Genomic DNA, 19,705 nt, shown 5'->3' with positions numbered 1-19,705 from the left:
GACTGAACCTGCGTCAGTGGTTCAAAGCCTCTACAACAAATATGCAAAACTGCCAGGATCAAGCTCTCAAAAAGCTTTCCCAGTCCGAGGATAAAAGTTCATTCAATCAGTATCCCCAACAAAACGATTCCAATGAGGTAAAACTTGTTTCAATCAGCCCTGCGTCAGTAGTGCAAAGCCTCTACAATTATACCAAACTGCCAAAAATAACCCACCAGAGGCTTTGTCAGTTCGAGGATAAATATTCAATCAATCAAAAATTCCACCCATTGAGAACCTTTCAAAAAAAAGTTCGGAAATTCATTTGATGATGTCTGGCAACATTCAGTGCTGATATACCTACTGTACTTTGATCATGCATGCTTTGATTATGCGGGAAATTTTGTTTGTCTTTGCAATTGCAAGATTGTTGGGGAATGGTAGTCCAGCTGTAGGTCATTTTGTTGTTGTTTTTTATCATCACAATGAAGTACGTGTTATAGCAGAACCATGAGAAAAGGAGCAGGCAACAAAAAGACGCGGATGCCTATTGCCCATCCCTTAGCCTACAGGATAAAAGGTTTGTGACTCTAGAAATCATTTTAGGAGCACTGTACCGTATGGTTGAACATGTAGCCAAGCTTAAATGATCTTTGTTTTTGTTTTAGACATATAATATATAGTGTAAACTAATTGCAAATGATTGTGAACTAGATTTCTTACCACTATGACAGAAGCAGATGATATAATAGACAGATTAATCACAATGTGTGATGTTGGGCATGATATCATTGCTGAAATAGAAGAGCATTCCTCCAACTATTGTGATTGGAACAACATTGTCCAAAAAAGGTACTAATTAACGTTGTTAGTTTTCATTGGTATTGTTTGGTTTTTGATGTTCAAGATGTTGATGTTACAGAGAGAATCAATTCTTCTGCACAAAAACTGTAATAATAAGGCAGTGGCTATTTCATCGGCACCGGTCTTTTAATCTAAAACACTATTTAACCGATCATGACGTATTTTTTTCTTTCACCTCTTTCAAAGCAAAAGATGAGAGGAGAACAAATGAAAAAAATTGCTTAGGCTATGGCTATATCATCATCATCATCAGCCGGTCATGCCACTGCTGATAGATATTAGATGGCCTCCACATATGTTTCCACACCATTCTGTCTTTTGCTGTTCTCATCCAGGTGATGCCAATCTTTTCTTCTATGTCATCTCAATATCTTCTTTTTGGTCTCCCTCTAGTTCTTTTTGCATATCTACCGGTACTGGTCCATTGTGTCCATTCTGTGGTTATCTTGGCCCATCTGTTGTCTGTCATTCTTGCTACATGTCTCGCCCATTGCCAGTTTAGGTTTGTTGCTGGGTCATTCCATGTCAACTCAACAGGGTGTGCAAGCTCGACCCTCTTAGATTTTCTTGAAATTCACACTAAAGTTTCATATTGATGTATAATGAACACAAAAAATTGGCAGTGGCTATTTGACCGGCTCCGGTCTTTTAATCTGATAAACTATTTGACCGGTCATGGCATATTCTCTTTTCTTTTTCAAAACAAAAGATGAGAGAAGAAAAAAGGGTGCTCTTTCACAATTTGCCCTGACTGTCAAGTGAACTGGATGATGATGTCATCATACGTCACACACGTTGGAATGGACTAGCCTATTATAAAGGAGGAAGTATGGGGTGGAAATGCACTGAAAAACACCTGATTGTCTCTCATTTATTCATTTGTTGTTCAATTTCAACAAATTTGCTATCGTAGGAAAGCACAAGCATAGATCTAACCAACTAAGTTAATGCCAAGTCCTAAAATACCACTAGCTCCATCTGGTGGCCACCTAAACTTGACCAAATTCAAACCATTATCAAAAATCCTCTTATGACGAACGGAAACTTACCCAGAGAAATTCTCAAATTCCAGCAAATTAAAAATACTCTAACTTTATTACTTATATATATTTGAAAAAACATGAAAAGGCTACTCGAATTAAAAATTGACCACAAAAATGCAGCAGCCTAATGATTGAGTCACTTCGGGTCAAAATTTAGTAAAAAAAAACGCTTCCGGGTAGTATCGAACTCATTCCCCCGGGAACACCAGCCCAAGAAAGATCGCACACGCCACCTACTCAATTGAATAAAATTGTTGAATTTAGAAGTTATATATATAGGCACTTTTTTCTTCTCCTCTCGTCTTTTGCTTTGAAAGAAAAAAATAATGCGTCATGACCGTTCAAATAGTGTTTCAGATTAAAAGACTGGAGCCGGTCAAATAGCCACTTCAGTTCCTTATTTCAAGACGTTTAGAAATTACAGCCCTTCAAAGTCACCAAGGTCCCTCAAAATGCGTTCGCATGTAAATTTTACTCCATGTTTATAGAGGTGTGAGACCAGAGGGGGGGTACCCAAAAAATAGTATATCCAAATTTATTTTGATAGATGTACTAAATCTAGGCTGTATACCAAATTTTAGGTCAAAATATTGAAAAACCATTCATTAGGGGCAAAAAATGTGATTTTTGACCCCAGCAAGGGAATTTTTTTCTTAAAAATTAATTTTGGATTAATATCTGACTAGGATTAATATGACTTGGATGACTTGGATTAATATCTGGATATAAAATCTGACACAGTTGAGGGAATCAGTTGATTTAAAAGTGTATTCCTACTCATTTTTCAGCAATGAATCCATTTTTGGTGGTTAAAATCATCTATCTCTTGTAGAAAGTGGCCAAAACTTGATTTTTCTTCCAAAAATACTGAAAAAATATCTCTCAAAAAAAAAATTATTGTAAAAATCTTCTTGCTGTGCCCCCCACATCCCAATTCCAGTATTTTAAGCCCTCGTGTGGGATGGTCAGAATAAATGCAAACATTTTGGTGCTTCATTACATAGCACATATTTGCTTCATTACATAGCACATAATTAACACATATAATTATATAATTATATATCATAATAATTAATTATATAATAATATAATAATTATAATAGTTTATAATAATTATATAATTCTATTTGAATAAGACCTTCTGATGATCCGTTAGGTGAAACAATTTGTAAAGGCTTCAGATAGTAATAACTATATTTGATTTAATTAACACATATATAATATATATACACAGTATATTGAGCACAAGGATAGACTATAGTCAGTGTTGTGTCCCAGGGGTGGATGTTCTTCCCCAATGCATGTGGAAATTCAAGGGTTTGTATTTGGCTCCTTCTTTGTTTGTTTATTATATTGGTGGGGGGAGATTGAGAGATTAGCAGGGTATTGTATCAGGTGTTTTGAGAAGAATATTCACCTCTAATGTGTCCCAATATTTCTATGTTGCCATAATGAATGTTTATTGTTTATGCATATCAGAATTATGTTCATATTTACTGATATTTAGATCAGCAATTGTGCATGATATTGATACACTTAGAAGGTAGGTTTTGCTTTGTTGAATAGAGCTTCGATTTTTTTAGCATTTTTCAAACAGAATTTGTTTGTTCTACCAAAGTCTCACTTTCCTGTAATAATAAGCCTTTTTCCATTTTCATTTGTAAGGATCTGTTCTACATCAACTATGTCATCAACTGGTTTTTCTGCATGTACCCAGTAAACATTCTTTTCAGAGTCCTTTCTCACAAGATGTTCAATACTATAATCTTTGGCTGAAAGCATCTCCTTGAAGTATCCAATATACCAAACTACAGTATCTCGTTCCCACCATAATGTAGCGCAAAGTTCATTGGCCTCAAAAAGAGAAATAGGAGCAGGTTGGTTCGAGATTATTGAGCAGATGAGCAGATGATATTGCTGTGCCATAGGAACCGCCTAACAGCATGCATAAATTTTCCACCTTTTCTTCAATTGAGATTCTACTTTGGCAGTATAATTCTGGATTAGATGCTCGTTCATGAGGATGAGTGTGAATAAAGAATGCTAGTTCAGTGCATAGAATTGATTTAGTATTGTCTGGATGTTGTTGGAGCGCAGCCAACAACTCATCTTTGGTTGTGCATGGACCATTCCAGCTCCTGCATGAAGTGAGAAGTTTTGTGATGTAATCAGTGTGATTTTGTTTTTCTCACACTTCTCTGCCAGTCGCTGTTTTCTCAACTGCTCTTGGGAATCTGACCATTTGATACTCATCTTGATACTCATCAAAATCAAGAGCTGATTTCACAGCTTTTGCACATTCTGAGAGTTTCTGTGAGCCAGTTTTTACCAATACCATATTATCTCTCAAAGTCTGTCCATTGTGTGTACGGTTGCGAAATTTTGCTATTTCAGAGTAGCGGCTGAACATTGAGAGCTGCCTTTTGCATGGTAAGTTGTTGGTTGTAGCAGAAACAAGAACATCATCTGGTATCACCCTGGAGCCTTTCACGCAGTTTGGTCCTGGGAAACCATATTCCCTTGAACTTTGAACTGGCCAATGAACTTTGCGCTACATTATGGTGGGAACGAGATACTGTAGTTTGGTATATTGGATACTTCAAGGAGATGCTTTCAGCCAAAGATTATAGTATTGAACATCTTGTGAGAAAGGACTCTGAAAAGAATGTTTACTGAGTACGGTACATGCAGAAAAACCAGTTGATGACAAAGTTGATGTAGAACAGATCCTTACAAATGAAAATGGAAAAAGGCTTATTATTACAGGAAAGTGAGACTTTGGTAGAACAAACAAATTCTGTTTGAAAAATGCTAAAGAAATTGAAGCTCTATTCAACAAAGCAAAACCTACCTTCTAAGGGGTCTGCTACTATTCGGTGAGTCCGATTCGGTGAGAGCCTTTTTCGGTGAGAGCCGTATTCGGTATTTTTTTTGAATTTTTTTTGAAAATTATCGGGTACCGTAGCCTAATTAAAACCCCTAACCCCAAAAACCCAAACCCCCAAAAAAACCCAAAACTCCCAAAAAAACCAAATCCCCCAACCCCCCTAATCCCTAACCCCTATCCTCTTACCCCTATCCCCTTACTCCTATCCCCTTACCCCTATCCCCTTACCCCTATCCCCTAACCCTATATCGGCAATGATAATTAGGCTACGGCGCGCAATAATTTAAAAAAAAAACTCACCGAATAGGGCTCTCACCGAAAAAGGCTCTCACCGAATAGGGAACTCACCGAATCGGACTCACCGAATCGGACTCACCGAATCGGGCCATTTCGCTTCTAAATGTATCAATATCATGCCCAATTGCTGATTTAAATATCAGTAAATATGAACATAATTCTGATATGCATAAACAATAAACATTCATTCTGGCAACATACAGTTTGGGTCTTCACAATTTTTCATGTAAAGCATTTACAAATCTGAAATTTGGGATTCTGATTAAGAAGCAGCCCTAGTTTTCATATCTACCATCAAAGTTGCTAATTTCAAATTAGTTTTAGATATAGAACTTTTCAAAAATTGAAATTTTTTACATTGGAAAAAATTACATCAATTTTTGATGTCCGCTATCTCCCAAACCAATAGTCCCAGAACTACCATTTTGCATATCATTATTCTATACTAGTTGATAATTAACCCCCATGAGACTGACACCAAACAAATGTGAAATTATTGAAGTTTGGAGGGTGCAAAGATGAAGCCCGAGCAAAAAAAGCTCAAAGTGAGCCATCTTGTGGTTAATATTTGACCCTGTGGACAGTCATTCTGGAAGCTGAAACTTTCAGAAAAAAATCTTCTTTGCCTAAGCTATAAACAATTCAAGTTTCAAATATGTAACCCAACTCCTTCAATAGAAAATGCAGCTGTGAAATCATGAGCTTGACCATCACATGCAAAAGTCTTGGGGTGTGTGAGGTAGTGTGGCTTACTTGGCAAACATGAAAATGTTTTGAATTTTGCTGAGGACACCCTTTTAAATAGTGAGGTTGTCAGATAAAATAACTCCTTCAAAACATTTTTGAATTAGAAATTGATTTAGGGGTGGCCCTCTCCCCTGAAGTTCTGCGCCCTCCCCCAAAATACCAAATCTTCATATCTCAAAAACTGCTGGAGCTAGAGATACAGTTTTTGTATCAAAAGATGCAGAAAACATGATTTCCTATCTGCTTTCTGAACAGTGATTGTGCCTATCTTGAGTAGAAAAGCAGTTATTTAAAAAAAAACTGTTTTGGGTATTCTAGCACAAAACATCGCTGAACAAGTATTGTGGTCCAAGCTATTCAATGCACATTACACAAAGTTCATAAACTAACTTGTATAACTGGTTAGTTTCAAGATAAAAATGAAAGTAAACAAACAAGCAAGCAAACAATGAAAAAAAAACCCAAATGAATTAGTAATTAACACAAAGATGCATCTGCAGTGTGGATGTGTGAGTATACCAGAGTATGATGAGAAAAGTATAGCGTAACTTACTTTCTGCATTATATATTGGATGAAATACAATGCAATAACAATTCGTGTACTATACAACTGATATCAGCAATGATAGCAACTAAAAATAGACAAAATGCATATGAAATAATAAAGTTTGCGTTCTGTTTATTGTTTTGCCAGGTAGCATTTTTATATTTACATACATCACAATGGTGAAAGGAATTCCACCAAGACACAATTACAATGTTACATGCGATAAAAAAACAGTAGTTAGTAAGTTCAAAACCGGAATGGCCCGTTTTGGTGAGTCCGATTCGGTGAGTCCGATCCCTTAACGGGGGATTGTTTCAAATTTTTTTAAAAATTATTGGGTACCGTAGCCTAATTATCATTGCCGTGTTAGGGGTTAGGGTTAGAAGCTAGGAACTCATTGAATCGGACTCACCAAATCGGACTTACCGAATAGTAGCAGACCCTTCGAAACAATACAAGAAAAGGTCTCAACTCGCAGCAATAACTAAGTCAAAACAGGAGAGTTGTATTGTTTCATGTTTTTGTGAATATCTGCTATTTACTGTTGACTTTTTAAGGTCATAGCATAACCATCACAACGGGTAGATAGCTTGGCTTTTCCGTGTTTGAGCATAATTATCTTTAAATGCCTTGCTCAATAGCGCATTGAGCTGGTAACAGTAAAATAAAGCAGCATTAACACAACAAAGCAAGTATGGTACTGTAGTTACCAAAGCACAGTCAACAGTATGAGACAAAGAATATTTTACAGCAAAATAATATAGCTCCATAACTATAAGTGTACAGGATATATTTATCACAGGACATCCCCAGCCAGGAATAATAAAAAAATTAACATTGAGATTTGCAAGTCAGAACATCTTACATAAGACTTAAACACTGGAAGCAAAGTAACGGACACAAAAGATTGTGGCAAGTCATTACAATTTATTTGCAGTTTGATGGCAAAATATTCATAAATTCGATCATAGTCCATTGTGTTCAATCTATACTGTCTGCCACCATACCCTTGCAGCTGTAGAGGACTTATTCTACACAAAATATCCAGAAATGGAGCCCAGTACTCATTCTTGAGTCTTGTGGCCAAGAGAGCATCTTCTGCTGTGATGCTGACTACTACCTATTACTGATTCATTTGTTTTTTTCTTTCTTTGTTTGCTTGCTTGTTTGTTTAGTTTCATTTTTACCTTGAAACTAACCAGTTATACAAGTTAGTTTATGAACTTTGTGTATTGAATAGCTTGGACCACAATACTTGTTCAGCGATGTTTTGTGCTAGAATACCCAAAATAAGTTTTTTTTTTTAAATAACTGCTTTTCTACTCAAGATAGGCACAATCACTGTTCAGAAAGCAGATAGAAAATCATGTTTTCTGCATCTTTTGACACAAAAACTGTATCTCTAGCTCCAGCAGTTTTTGAGATATGAAGATTTGGTATTTTGGGAGAGGGCGCAGAACTTCAGGTAGGGATGGGCAAAATAGAATAATTAGCTATTCTAGAACAGGTGTGTGCAACCTTTATTACAGGAGGGCCAGATATAAATAACTGGGTGAACCGCAGGCCGCACGTTTATTTAGCATATGATTTCTAGTAGTTGCATGCACAAAAAGCAGTTTTTTTTTTGTTATTCATGTTTTTCTTTGGCATTATTAGGGGTTATCTCCTTGCAGAAATAATAAGTTAAAACGCATAAATTTCTGAAGAAAACTGCTATTCAAATTTATTTTCACACCGTCTTTAAACGAGTTCAGTGAGAAGTTTGCAGCTGGCTTCTTTTCCCGACGGCTTTTTCCAAATTTACTTTAATGAAAGTGTTCGCAATTCGAAGTCAATCTTCCAAGTGTTCGACTATAAGAACCGATCGACAGGGGAATTTCATAACGCCCATTTTAGTAAAATTTGAGCCAAAAAGAGCCATTTTTGAAGCTATGGATTTTTTCAAATGTGGAAAGTCATCTTGGTTGAGATGTTTTCGGCAATAATCGCCAAGACTCATTTCTAAATACTTTGCTTTCAATTCCGTTTTCTCTTGAAGATCAATCAGTTCAAGTTGGATATCAGCTGGTGCTTTGTCAATGTCTGTGTTGAATGGCGAAGAGAATATGTCAAACAAATATTCATGAGATGTGAAGTCCTTGAAACGAGCCAAAGATTCATACAACAATTTTTCAAATTTGGTTTTCTTCTCAGGATGCATTCCATAGTCTCTCAAAGTTGGAAAGTGGAAAAGATTTTCTATCTGTAGGTGAGCTTTCCAAAGTCGTAATTTGTTCATAAAGCCTTTTATGTGACCATACATTTTTACGTTCCAAATAATTAAACACAATTGGATTAGCGGTGGCTGGTGGGAGATTTCTAGAATGGTTAACAGAAGGTGCGAAATCTATAATATAATCCACTCCACAACGAAAAGTTCACACGTACCAGACTAAACTAAATTATAAACACGTTTCGCTGGCCGCACACAATTCAAATCTGGCACATCTTTGCGGGCCGCACAATTTTTCTTCGCGGGCCGCATTTTGCTCGCGGGTCGCACGTTGCACACCCTTGTTCTAGAATATTCTAGAATACTGAAACCGAATATAGAATACAGATATCTATTCTAGAATTATAGACAGTTTTTACCGTCAACACATTTTAATGATTTTGATGAGTTGCAAAAACAATGAACATCACAAAAATTGCTTATTGCACTATTGCAGTGTGACAAAGTTAGGCTTTTAATGTTCACCAGTCAAACGGGATCTCAACTTGTTGGCAGTTAACCTGCCCTTGAAAAACATCTCTCTGAAGAAGCAGATGTGTCAGCGATTGCCGTCTTTCATCAACTTTAAAAATCTGTGTAATATATTTTTCAAATGTGTCCACAACTCCTAGTACTGTTGCAATACTTCATTTCGATTTCACAATGCTTGCAACAAACAAGATTTTCTCTGTTTGGTTGCGAAAAGTGTTCCCAAACAATTGAAGTCTAGCGCTTGACAAGAAAGATCTCTTTCATGCGCATAATGAAACTCGTGCGTTTTTCCTATGCGGATTGCTCTAAATTGATAAACAATTTTACTTTCGCTGCAGCGAATTTGTTGCTACCAGACGGAGTGGTACGAAGTCAATCGTTGAAGCGGTTTCAATTACCCGATTTCATACGCATTTTGAAACCGGTTAGGCTTCACAACCGGTTATTCTATATTCGGTATTCTGTTTTGCCCATCCCTAACTTCAGGGGGAGAGGGCCACCCCTAAATCAATTTTAAATTAAAAAATGTTTTGAAGGAGTTATTTTTTCTGACAACCTCACCATTTAAAAGGGTGTCCTCAGCAAAATTCAAAACATTTTCATGTTTGCCAAGTAAGCCACACTACCTCACACCCCCGAGATTTTTGCATGTGATGGTCAAGCTCATGATTTTACAGCTGCATTTACTATTGAAGGAGTTGGGTTACATATTTGAAACTTGAAAAAGGCAAAGAAGATTTTTTTCTGAAAGTTTCAACTTCCTGAATGACTGTCCACGGGGTCAAATATTAACCACAAGATGGCGCATTTTGAGCTTTTTTAGCTCAGGCTTCATCTTTGCACCCTCCAAACTTTGATGGTAGATATGAAAACTAGGGCTGCTTCTTAATCAGAATACCAAATTTCAGATTTGTAAATGCTTTACATGAAAAGTTGTGAAGAGTGAACACCCAAACATGGAGTAAAATTTACATGCGAACGCATTTTGAGGGACGTTGGTGACTTTGAAGGGCTGTAATTTCTGGGTCTGCTACTATTCGGTGAGTCCGATTCGGTGAGAGCCTTTTTCGGAGAATTCCCTATTCGGTGATTTTTTGAAAATTATCGGGTACCGTAGCCGAAATATCATTGCCGCTTTTACATCGTTTTTACGTCGCTAAACGTTGAAATAAGATCGTAACCCCTAACCTTAACCCTAAAACGGCAATGATAATTAGGCTACATCATCATCATCATCATAATCCATCGTCGGTTTGTTCCCCACTAGTGGGGGTGGCCGATTGTTTCCGCGCAGCAATTGTCTTAATCCCTTTTCTCCATTTCACCCTGTCCCTTGCATCTTCCTCCTTCAGTCCGACTTTTTTAAACTCATCCTTCACTTGTTGTTTCCACGTTCTTCTTGGACGACCGCGTTTCCTCTTCCCATCCACCTTTAGATCTAGTGCCTTTCTAAGAAAACTTCCTTCCTCCCTCCTTATCACATGTCCATACCATCTTACTCCTTTTGCCCTTGCCAGTTGGTCTATGGCAGTGGTTCCCAACCGGGGTGCCGCGGCACCCTGGGGTGCCAATTGCAATGCTCAAGGGTGCCGCGAGATATTGCAATAGTGTGGCCCATTGTTTATTTTAACTTTAACTCGTTAAGTGCGGAATTTATTTATTTCTAATCGAGTTTCAGTGCGTATTAAGTTTCGCGCCTCATAGTTATTCCCGGCTCCTTTCTAGAGGGTCGCTTAGTGGGGAAGCCGCTGGGCTGGCGGTAAGCCTTCGTTTTCTCGCCCAGGAAAAACAGCGTGAAAGAGATTTTGACTCGTTGCTTTTCTTTCCCTGAAAACGTTTGAAAGGCATCATTATTGCCAGGTTTCATGATTTTATTGGCGCACAAAGTCAAATTGCAGATGGATTAATATTGGATTGTGTGACCAAGCACGATTATAAAATTGCACGATTGTTTGCGAACCATTGTAAACCGATGGTTGGGTCAAGGTCAATTGAAGGATTTGTATCGTTAGCAAACAGGCAAACTAGTGATATTACAACAATACACTGTTTTCTTCATCGCGAAGTTCTTGTCGGAAAAACATTAGGTTCAGACCTAAAAAGTGTTAAACAAAGTTGTCAAAATGGTCAACTACATCAAAAATAGACCACTTAAATCACGTCTATTTGCCAAGCTTTGTAAGGAAATGCGAGAAAACTATGCTAATCTTCTGTTAGGCTACATACCGTCCGAAGTAAGATGGTTGTCGCGAGGAAAAGCATTGTCACGAGTAGGCTATATATGAGTTTCTCAGCAGTCGAGTGTAGCAAGAACTAGTGGTGCGGTGCTGATGAGCCCAGCCTCATGGGCGAAACACGTGTCTATCGCTGAGTTCTTGCTACACTCGACTGCAGAGAAACACAATTTTTTTTTTGGAAAATTTTGATGGTTAGGGTGGAGGCTACACCGGTATGGTTAGCGAAACACAGTGCTCGCTGTTCTATATAGTGAGCAGTCAGGTAGTGCTGACGCCAGAAAATCGCTCCTTCTCAACTAGGCTAGCCTATATGAGTTGAAGGATGCAATGCTCTCTTTTTTTCAGCCTTGAAAAGCAAGAGGAATTTTGTGAATTGCTTTGCGATTACAATGGGGTCTCCAAATTAGCGTATTTACTTAGTAAATAGCTTCGACCATTTAAATAACGTGAATGTGAAAATGCAGGACAAAAATGAAACTCTCTTAACTTCAACCGATAAAATGAAACCACTGAGAGAACAACTGCAAATGTGGTCCTGAAAAGTGGAAAACGAAAACTTTGACATGCTTTCACATTTCTCTGAAATGAAGAACAAAGAAGTTCTCATTAATAACTCAGCACCTAAAATCATTGGAAGAAAAACTTTAGAAATACTTCCCCTGCTTGTCCACGGAAAATTACGCATTGGTGAGATATCCACTTTTACTGGACTCTCGTATTGTTTTGAATCTTAAAGAAGAAGAATTAATTGATATTCGTAACGATAGAAGTTTTAAGCTTATGCACAAGCAGATACCTCTCGACGAGTTCTGGATAAAAATTCAAATGAATATCCTTGCGTTGAAAAGAAAGCTATTGTGCCTTTTCTGCAGTTTTCCGCGTCATACCTATGTGAGAGTGGATTTTCCGTATAAACGAACATAAAAACTAAAAAACGAGAACGACTGCTTATAGTCGAGGAAGAAATGCGGGTGGCTTTATCGAATAGAGCCCCCAGATATTAAGGGACTTTCTGCAAGAAGTCAAGCCCAAATTTCACACTGACTTTTGAATAAATAGCCTACATTTATTTACGCGCGCTATTAGGCCTATTTGAAATACAGAAACCTCATAAAATTGATCCAGTTTTGCCAGGGTGCCGCAAACTATTTATCTCTTTGATAGGGTGCCGCAAAGTCAAAAAGGTTGAAAACCACTGGTCTATGGTCTCTCTCATCTCTAGCATATCCAACAATTCTTCAGTCCTTTTTTCCCTTCTCGTTTTCACCCCACACATTGCTCTCACCATTGACCTTTCCGTTCTTCTCAGGATTGTCCGTTCTTCTGGATTGTCCGTTCTTCTGGATTTTCGTTCTCAGGATTTTCCGTTCTTCTACAGTACTCAATAATTTAAAAAAAATCACCAAATATGGCTCTCACCGAAACGGGCCATTCCGGTGATTTCTAAACGTCTTGAGATAATGAGCTGAAATTTTTTTTGTGTTCATTATACATCAATATGAAACTTTATTGTGAATTTCAAGAAAATCTAAGAGGGTCGAGCTTGCACTTTTCCAAAAACCTGTTGAGTTGACATGGAATGACCCTGCTGTTTCTATGACATCTTTGATACAAGTTTTGTTTCTGATGACTTCATTTCTAACCTTGTCTTTTCCATTTATGTTTAATATTATATATTCTTTCCATGTTCCTTTGCGCTGCTGCCAGTTTTCTTGTTTGTTGTTTTGTGTGTGGCCATGTTTCTGCTCCGTATGTTAATGTTGGCAATATTACTTACGCTATATATATATAACTTATAAATTCAACAGTTTTTTTCAGCTGAATCAGTGGCCCGTACGATATTTGTCTTGCTGGAACCGCCAAGAATATGGGTTCGATACTACTCGGAAGCGCTTTTTTTATTCTAACCCGAAGTGACTCAATCGTTAGGCTACTGGATTTTTGTGGTGAATTTTTAACTTGAGTAGCCTACAGCCCAATTTTTTATGTTGTTTCAAATATGAGTAATAAAGTTAGAGTTTTTTTAATTTGCTGGAATTTGAGAATTTCTCTGGGTAAGTTTCTGTTCGTCATAAGAGGATGTGACCATGTTTACCGAATGACGCATTACATTTTTGCTCTCAACAAGTTAGTTTGGTGGCTGTAAAAAATGACAATACTTCTTTAAAAAAAAATGGTTCAAAAAACAAATTAAAACAACGTTCAGTTAACTTTTAGGCAATGTTTTTTACCAGGCCATTTAGTTTAAAATGAAGCGCTTCCGGTAGTATAGAACTCATTCATATTCTTGGGAATACCAGCCAAACAAATATCGTACGCGCCGTTAATTCAGTTGAAAAAAACTGTTGCACTTAGAACTTATAAGCACTTTTTTGTTTGTTCCACTCTAGTCTTTGGCTTTGAAAGAGAAGTTAAAAGAAAAAAATACGTCAAGATCGGTCAAATACTGTTTTAGATTAAAAGACCGGTCAAATAGCCACTGCCTAATAATAACAACTACGGTAGAATAGTTTTATCGATTGGCAGACACCTTTTTTAAACATAACAACTTGAAAAGGACCTTAAAATAATAGGAAATTAAAATAACAAGGACATATAAAATAATTCTTTTTTCAAATGTTTTCTCCCAGCCATTGTATAAAAGTTTGCCATAATAGCCATAATGTGCGAAAGAATAATTGTATATTGTTTGTAGAAGTGTTGGTAATTAATGCTGATGTGAAAAGCATGTGAGGTGAGTCCAGTTTTATCATCCATGAAAAGATTGGATCTATTTGATATATATACTTACATTCATAGGCGTTGATTTTTTCTTAGAAGAGAGGAATTCTGGGTGGGCGAAAATTTTCAAACAGATTTCATTGAACGTGTATGTTCGCAAATTCGCAATGGTTAGTCTTTTTCACAAAGACTGCGTTTAGCATCGCTGCAGCAATTAAGCTTTAATAGGTTTAATGTTTGCTTTCTTGCGCCTTGCGATCTTACGAGCGCTGCTAAACTAAACAAACTTCTTTTATGTTTTCCTTTGCGACCTAAAAAGCGTGTGACTGGTGACCTGAAATTTTATTGTCATTTTCATTATGATGTCATATTCATATTCCCTTACGCTGACCCAGAACTGAAGTTTGATTGTGACGTAACGAAAGTGAGACCATTCGGAGAAAAGATCAAACGTGGCTTTCTCTCACCAGGAATTGCCAGCGTGTGGCAGTTGCCATAGCAACAACAATGCAGTGCAGGCCTCGAAATTCGCTTTTGTTGGCGGCGGACAAACGTGTCCGTCCGGTCTGAGCAGCTATCTCGGCAGACAAATTAAGTCTCACGGCGGACACACCAGTTTTAGCATCGATCGTCATGCTCAATCACTTTATCTTGATAATAATTCTTCGCCATTTGAGAACTATAGGCCTACAGTAGAAACGGTATAGAAGGCTTTTTTAAATTTCAGCGAAGTCACTCTGAAAGCCTTTCATCAGACCAACGACGTGCGCTTAATACTTGATATATGAAGAGTCAAAGCGCTGTGTAGCTCCTAAATACGCCGCATAACTGATTAACTTCCACCGAACAAGAGTGAACGAGGTCGTGTGGCTTCTTGCGTCACAATGCTCTGGTCACAAGTCGGAAAACTTCTACACTAACGCTACTATTTTCTGCTGTGCAAAATTTCACTAGGTGTTTTCTTTACGTTTATTTTGGCATGTCATGTGAGAGAAAGTGAATTTTCCTTGAGCCTTTTCTTTCTTACTGTAATACCAAAACTTAACAAATTTTGCTGCATCTTGCTGTAATAGCCTACTCGACGTACTCGTATAATCTAATCGTAATAGCCTACTCGTACTCCCATCGATTCTCAGTGAAGAATTCACCTTTGTTACGTTGATTCAATGTCGCCAATCATTGAAGCAATGTAAAAATCTTAAGTTTTCCTGCTTGAATGGAAGTAAAGGGTTACTGTATTCACATTTTCTAGATGCACGCTAGAATGTGCGGAAATTACAATATATTTTCACAACAATTGTTCGTGCTATGTAGGCCCATGGCCACCTAAAGATATGGCCTGATTTGTCACATTTTGCAGAAATTTCCAGGTTTTTCTAACTTTGGGCGAACGTTTAAATAAATTTTTCTAAAAATTAGATTTTTACGCTTTTTTTATTCTTTTCCCCAGATGACACAATAGGTTTTAACATCCTCACATGTTGAAAAACAAAGAAAATTTGATTTCGAAGATTTTAGTCAGACTGTTAATTTTCAATAACAGTCTGATTTTGCGTTTTTCAACTTACTTTTTCTCATTTGCTATTGCTTCCCCAAGGCAACAAGAAAGTTTTATGTCATTAAGAAACCGCAAAAAGTAAAAACATTTCAAAAAATGTCAGTCAAGCAGTAGCTGTAATCAAAATGTGACAAATCAGGCCACATCTCCAGGTGGCCATGGTAAGCCTAATGACGATTTGCATCGCTATAGTTCCTGTGTTAATTCTCGGCAGACATTTATGACCGATCTAGATGGTAGCCTACTTCCCGCGGACATCACATGCTGTGACGGCAGACATGTCCGTCGGGAATTTCGAGGCCTGCAGTGAGCACCGGAAATGGTTTGCAAATGCTGATTTTTGTTTCTAACCGCGACGATATTCAATATGTAAATAGAGGAAACGTACGACATGTCCTTTTAGAAGAGAGGAGTGCGGTAAATGCGCGCATCCGATTTAGCTTTTCAAGTACAGACATACTTGTCAGCGCAATTTCGATTACCACAAAAAGCTAGACTACGTGGATTCTACTTGTCTTGGCTTTCTGCTCTAGACAGGTTTTCAACGTGCGACATCCCAAGAGAGAGAGAGAGATGAGTTCGGCGGTTTTACACCGTATTGGCTTGATATCAAATCGTGCCCAAACGCTTTTTTTTCAACGCAGCGTTGTTGCGGTATTGCTTTGGTCTGTCGGATACCTAGCGAGAGACATAGTGTAAAACAAGAAGTTGCGCTGCAGTTGGTTGGATAATTCAGCGTTTAACAAAAGCGGAAATAATTGGAACGAACACTTCATAAGTGTCATGAAAACAGGATGGGCAAAACATATTTTGCCCACCCGGCCCACCCTATTTCGACGCCTATGCTTACATTACTTACCATGTTAAAGTTATTAAAAAATGTTCTACTTTTTGTACTTTGCCTGCTTGCATTAATTTTTTTCTTTTGCTTTTCAAAATCTCTAACGAAAGATTCATTTTTGTTTCAGAGCTATGGTTGTTCTAGACAAGGTATTCGAAGACTTGCAAGATTTTCGAAATTTATTAAAAGAAATTCAGAATTCTAAAATTCCAAGTTCTCCTGTGTTAGCTTCAAAAGAAATTCGCTTAGAGCACATAAGCAAATCTTTGCATAAAAGTGAAGTTAAGCCAATAATTATGTCTGCAATGTCACATCCTGTCACAAGCAATCTCTTACCACTAGCAAGGTAACTCACATTACAGTACTTCTAACATAATTATATACTGTAATATACAGTACTTTAACAAAATACTTCCACTGCCACCATAAGTTATTTTTTATTCTCTAAATTTATTTTAGAAATGGTTTGTTACGCTTACAGTTTTGAAGAGTTCATTGGTGGTACACTGGTACAGAACTTGAAAATAATGACTAAAGGAAGCTATGAGCATTGAGCAGCCTTCTACTTGTTGCTTGTTTTGTTGGTATTTGTTAAAGTTTTAATGTCAGCACATTGTAGTTTTGTATCAGCTCTTGTCTATAAGCATGTCTTTTTTCACTGTGCAAAGTTACGTCAATTACATAAAAACACACAACTAAAAGTAAGGGTCTGCAGCACACATGAACATAGCAATTTAAAAACTGACGGCATTGTCAAAGCAAAGTATTCCATGATACCAGTGTGAGTAATTCAAAACAATTGTGTGTTCACACTGTGAACAACTTTGGACAACACTAAAAGGCGGAAATGCGGAAGGCGGAAATAAGCCGGGCATGAAATGGCGTATTGTCCGCAGAAGTAGCGATTTAATGCCGATGTAGAAAACGCGGAACTACGATCTTGGCGTCCATATTGTTTAACATAGCGATAACTTCATCAATCATGAAAGAATGAAATGTTGCAACATGGAAAAAGGCGGAAATGCGATTTTTAACAACAACTCACCACCGAACCTACTTTTATATTTAAATATCATTGAAAGATATTGTTTAGAAGCAATTGTGAGGTCATTAAATACTTTGACTGTTTTAATTCCACAGTTATTGGAGTAAATTTCGAAATTTAATGGAATTTATTGAAATAGGAAAAGGCGGAAATGCGATTTTTAGCCACAACTCAATACCGAGCATTTTCTTGTGTTGAAATATCATTGAAAGATATTATTTAGAAGCAATTGTGATATCATTAAATACTTTGACCATTTTAATTCTAAAGTTATTTCGGCTTATTTCCGCGCTTCCGCATTTCCGCCTTTTAGTGTTACCCAACTTTTGTGTTTTAAAACTAAAATTTAATATTTCATTTTGGGATAAAATTGCCTGTCTTATGGTTGTTATTTTCATTCTTAAAGCAATTTCATTTTTTATGCATTTAATTTCAAATCAAAACTTTTGAGATGTAAGAACACATTGAATAATTTTTTGTCTGTAGAATTTCATTTAGACCAAAGTTTATTTGTTGCCTATGTAATTGAAGTGATGCACACGATAGCAAATAATTTTGCAAGCCTGCAAAATATATAGTAACTTTACTATTTTTTGGTTGTTGTAGATGCATTCTTGCCTGGAAACCTATCCAGACATGAAGTCCTCTGTGCTGCTTTGTTGTATTAAACTGTTCACATTCAATTACAATGTGCACATACATTTATTTATAAAAGATAAATAAAAAATTTATAAGCTTGCTTAGGGATGTGAGTCGATTTAAAAAAAAAATTTTTGCTCAAACAATCCATCTAAAATTTAAATGCTAGAACAAAGCTGCGCTTTTGCTTCCTTGAAATATCTGTTCTGAAATAATCGAGACATCGATAATTAACCTGAATCAGCCAACTAGACTGCTGATTCATTAATTAGATTTTATTAAAGAATATTTAATGAAGACGCTTGTTCCTTGAAAAAATGTATGAGACAATTGAAAATTGTATGAGAAAAAACAACGACTGAAAAACATTTTAACATATCTAAGCTTGCTTATTACCTCCGAATCTATATGTGTGAAGGGTCTGCTACTATTCGGTGAGTCCGATTCGGTGAGTTTCTAACTTCTAACCCCTAACCTTAACCCCTAACCCTAAAACGACAATGATAATTAGGCTACGGTACCCGATAATTTAAAAAAAAAATTGAAAAAATCCCCCGTTAAGGGATCGGACTCACCGAATCGGACTCACCGAATCGGACTAACCGAATCGGACTAACCGAAACGGGCCATTCCGATGTGTGAAAGACACAGCATGTTTGATAATTATAATTTAAAAAGTCTTTGGCCAAAAGTTTATAACTTGGCTCTTTTGTTAATTCCAATATTGAACAAAAATATTATAACGTTGTTGTCATTTCCAGATGTTTAAGTATATACTGTATATATATATTTGATATAATAAACAGGTTTTTATATGACAATCACAAAGAAATGTAGACTTTTACTAAAAATTAAACGAAATCCAACCTATGCATGCATCCATTTCATTTTTTCTCCAACTTATTTTTTAGCAAACCGGTTACTGAAGAATCAAAAACCAGTCCACCAGCCCCTCAAGAGTCCGAGGACAACCTTTTTCAACTAAAAAAGAAGTTTCGTTTTAAACCTTCGGCAAGCATGAGTTTCAATGATGGAGCACCTAGCAAAAGTGGTATTCCCTCCAAGCAATCCCATGTTTTTGAAAACATGCAAAGCGATGATGCAGTGATAGACATTGATCATTTAATTGAAGAAGAGGAAACTGTAATGCAGGTGCAAGGCTGTTGGAGTGTTGGTGCATAGAAATCATGTTTCATTGATTATTATTTTTCTTGTATAAGCTACTTTGTACATAATTTAAGTTAATAATTGTGGATTAGATGTATTTGGTGTCTAAAGAGGATAAGCAGAAATGCATTTCAGGAATTTAAACTTTTGTGAAAACTGAGCCAATAATAAACAATTGTATTTTCATTATCAAAGACCTATTACGTATTTCGATTTGCTGGTTCCCTGACTAAGTGGTGAGGGGTCTGCTACTATTCGGTGAGTCCGATTCGGTGAGTTCCTAACCTCTAAGCCCTAACCCTAAAACGGCAATGATAATTAGGCTACGGTACCCAATAATTTAAAAAAAAAATTGAAAAAATCACCGAATAAGGATCGGACTCACCGAAA

At 36.9% G+C, this 19,705-nt stretch overlaps 1 protein-coding gene across 1 annotated transcript in view; it reads left to right on the top strand.

The window, feature by feature from the left end:
* Nucleotides 1–706: 706 nt before the first annotated feature.
* LOC145780282 (bifunctional 3'-5' exonuclease/ATP-dependent helicase WRN-like) overlaps nt 707–19,705 on the top strand; it is a 34,755-nt gene continuing 15,756 nt past the window's right edge. Inside the window, exons 1-3 of the mRNA XM_082591984.1 lie at nt 707–831; nt 16,592–16,810; nt 19,060–19,300. Coding sequence (XP_082448110.1) covers nt 707–831; nt 16,592–16,810; nt 19,060–19,300 — 585 coding nt within the window. The remainder of the gene's footprint in view (nt 832–16,591; nt 16,811–19,059; nt 19,301–19,705) is intronic.

The sequence above is a fragment of the Aplidium turbinatum genome, chromosome 11, assembly GCF_918807975.1.
Source record: "Aplidium turbinatum chromosome 11, kaAplTurb1.1, whole genome shotgun sequence".
Lineage (NCBI taxonomy): Eukaryota > Metazoa > Chordata > Ascidiacea > Aplousobranchia > Polyclinidae > Aplidium > Aplidium turbinatum.
Note: the sequence above shows the minus strand (reverse complement) of the source record. Positions and strands in the feature narration are given on the sequence as shown.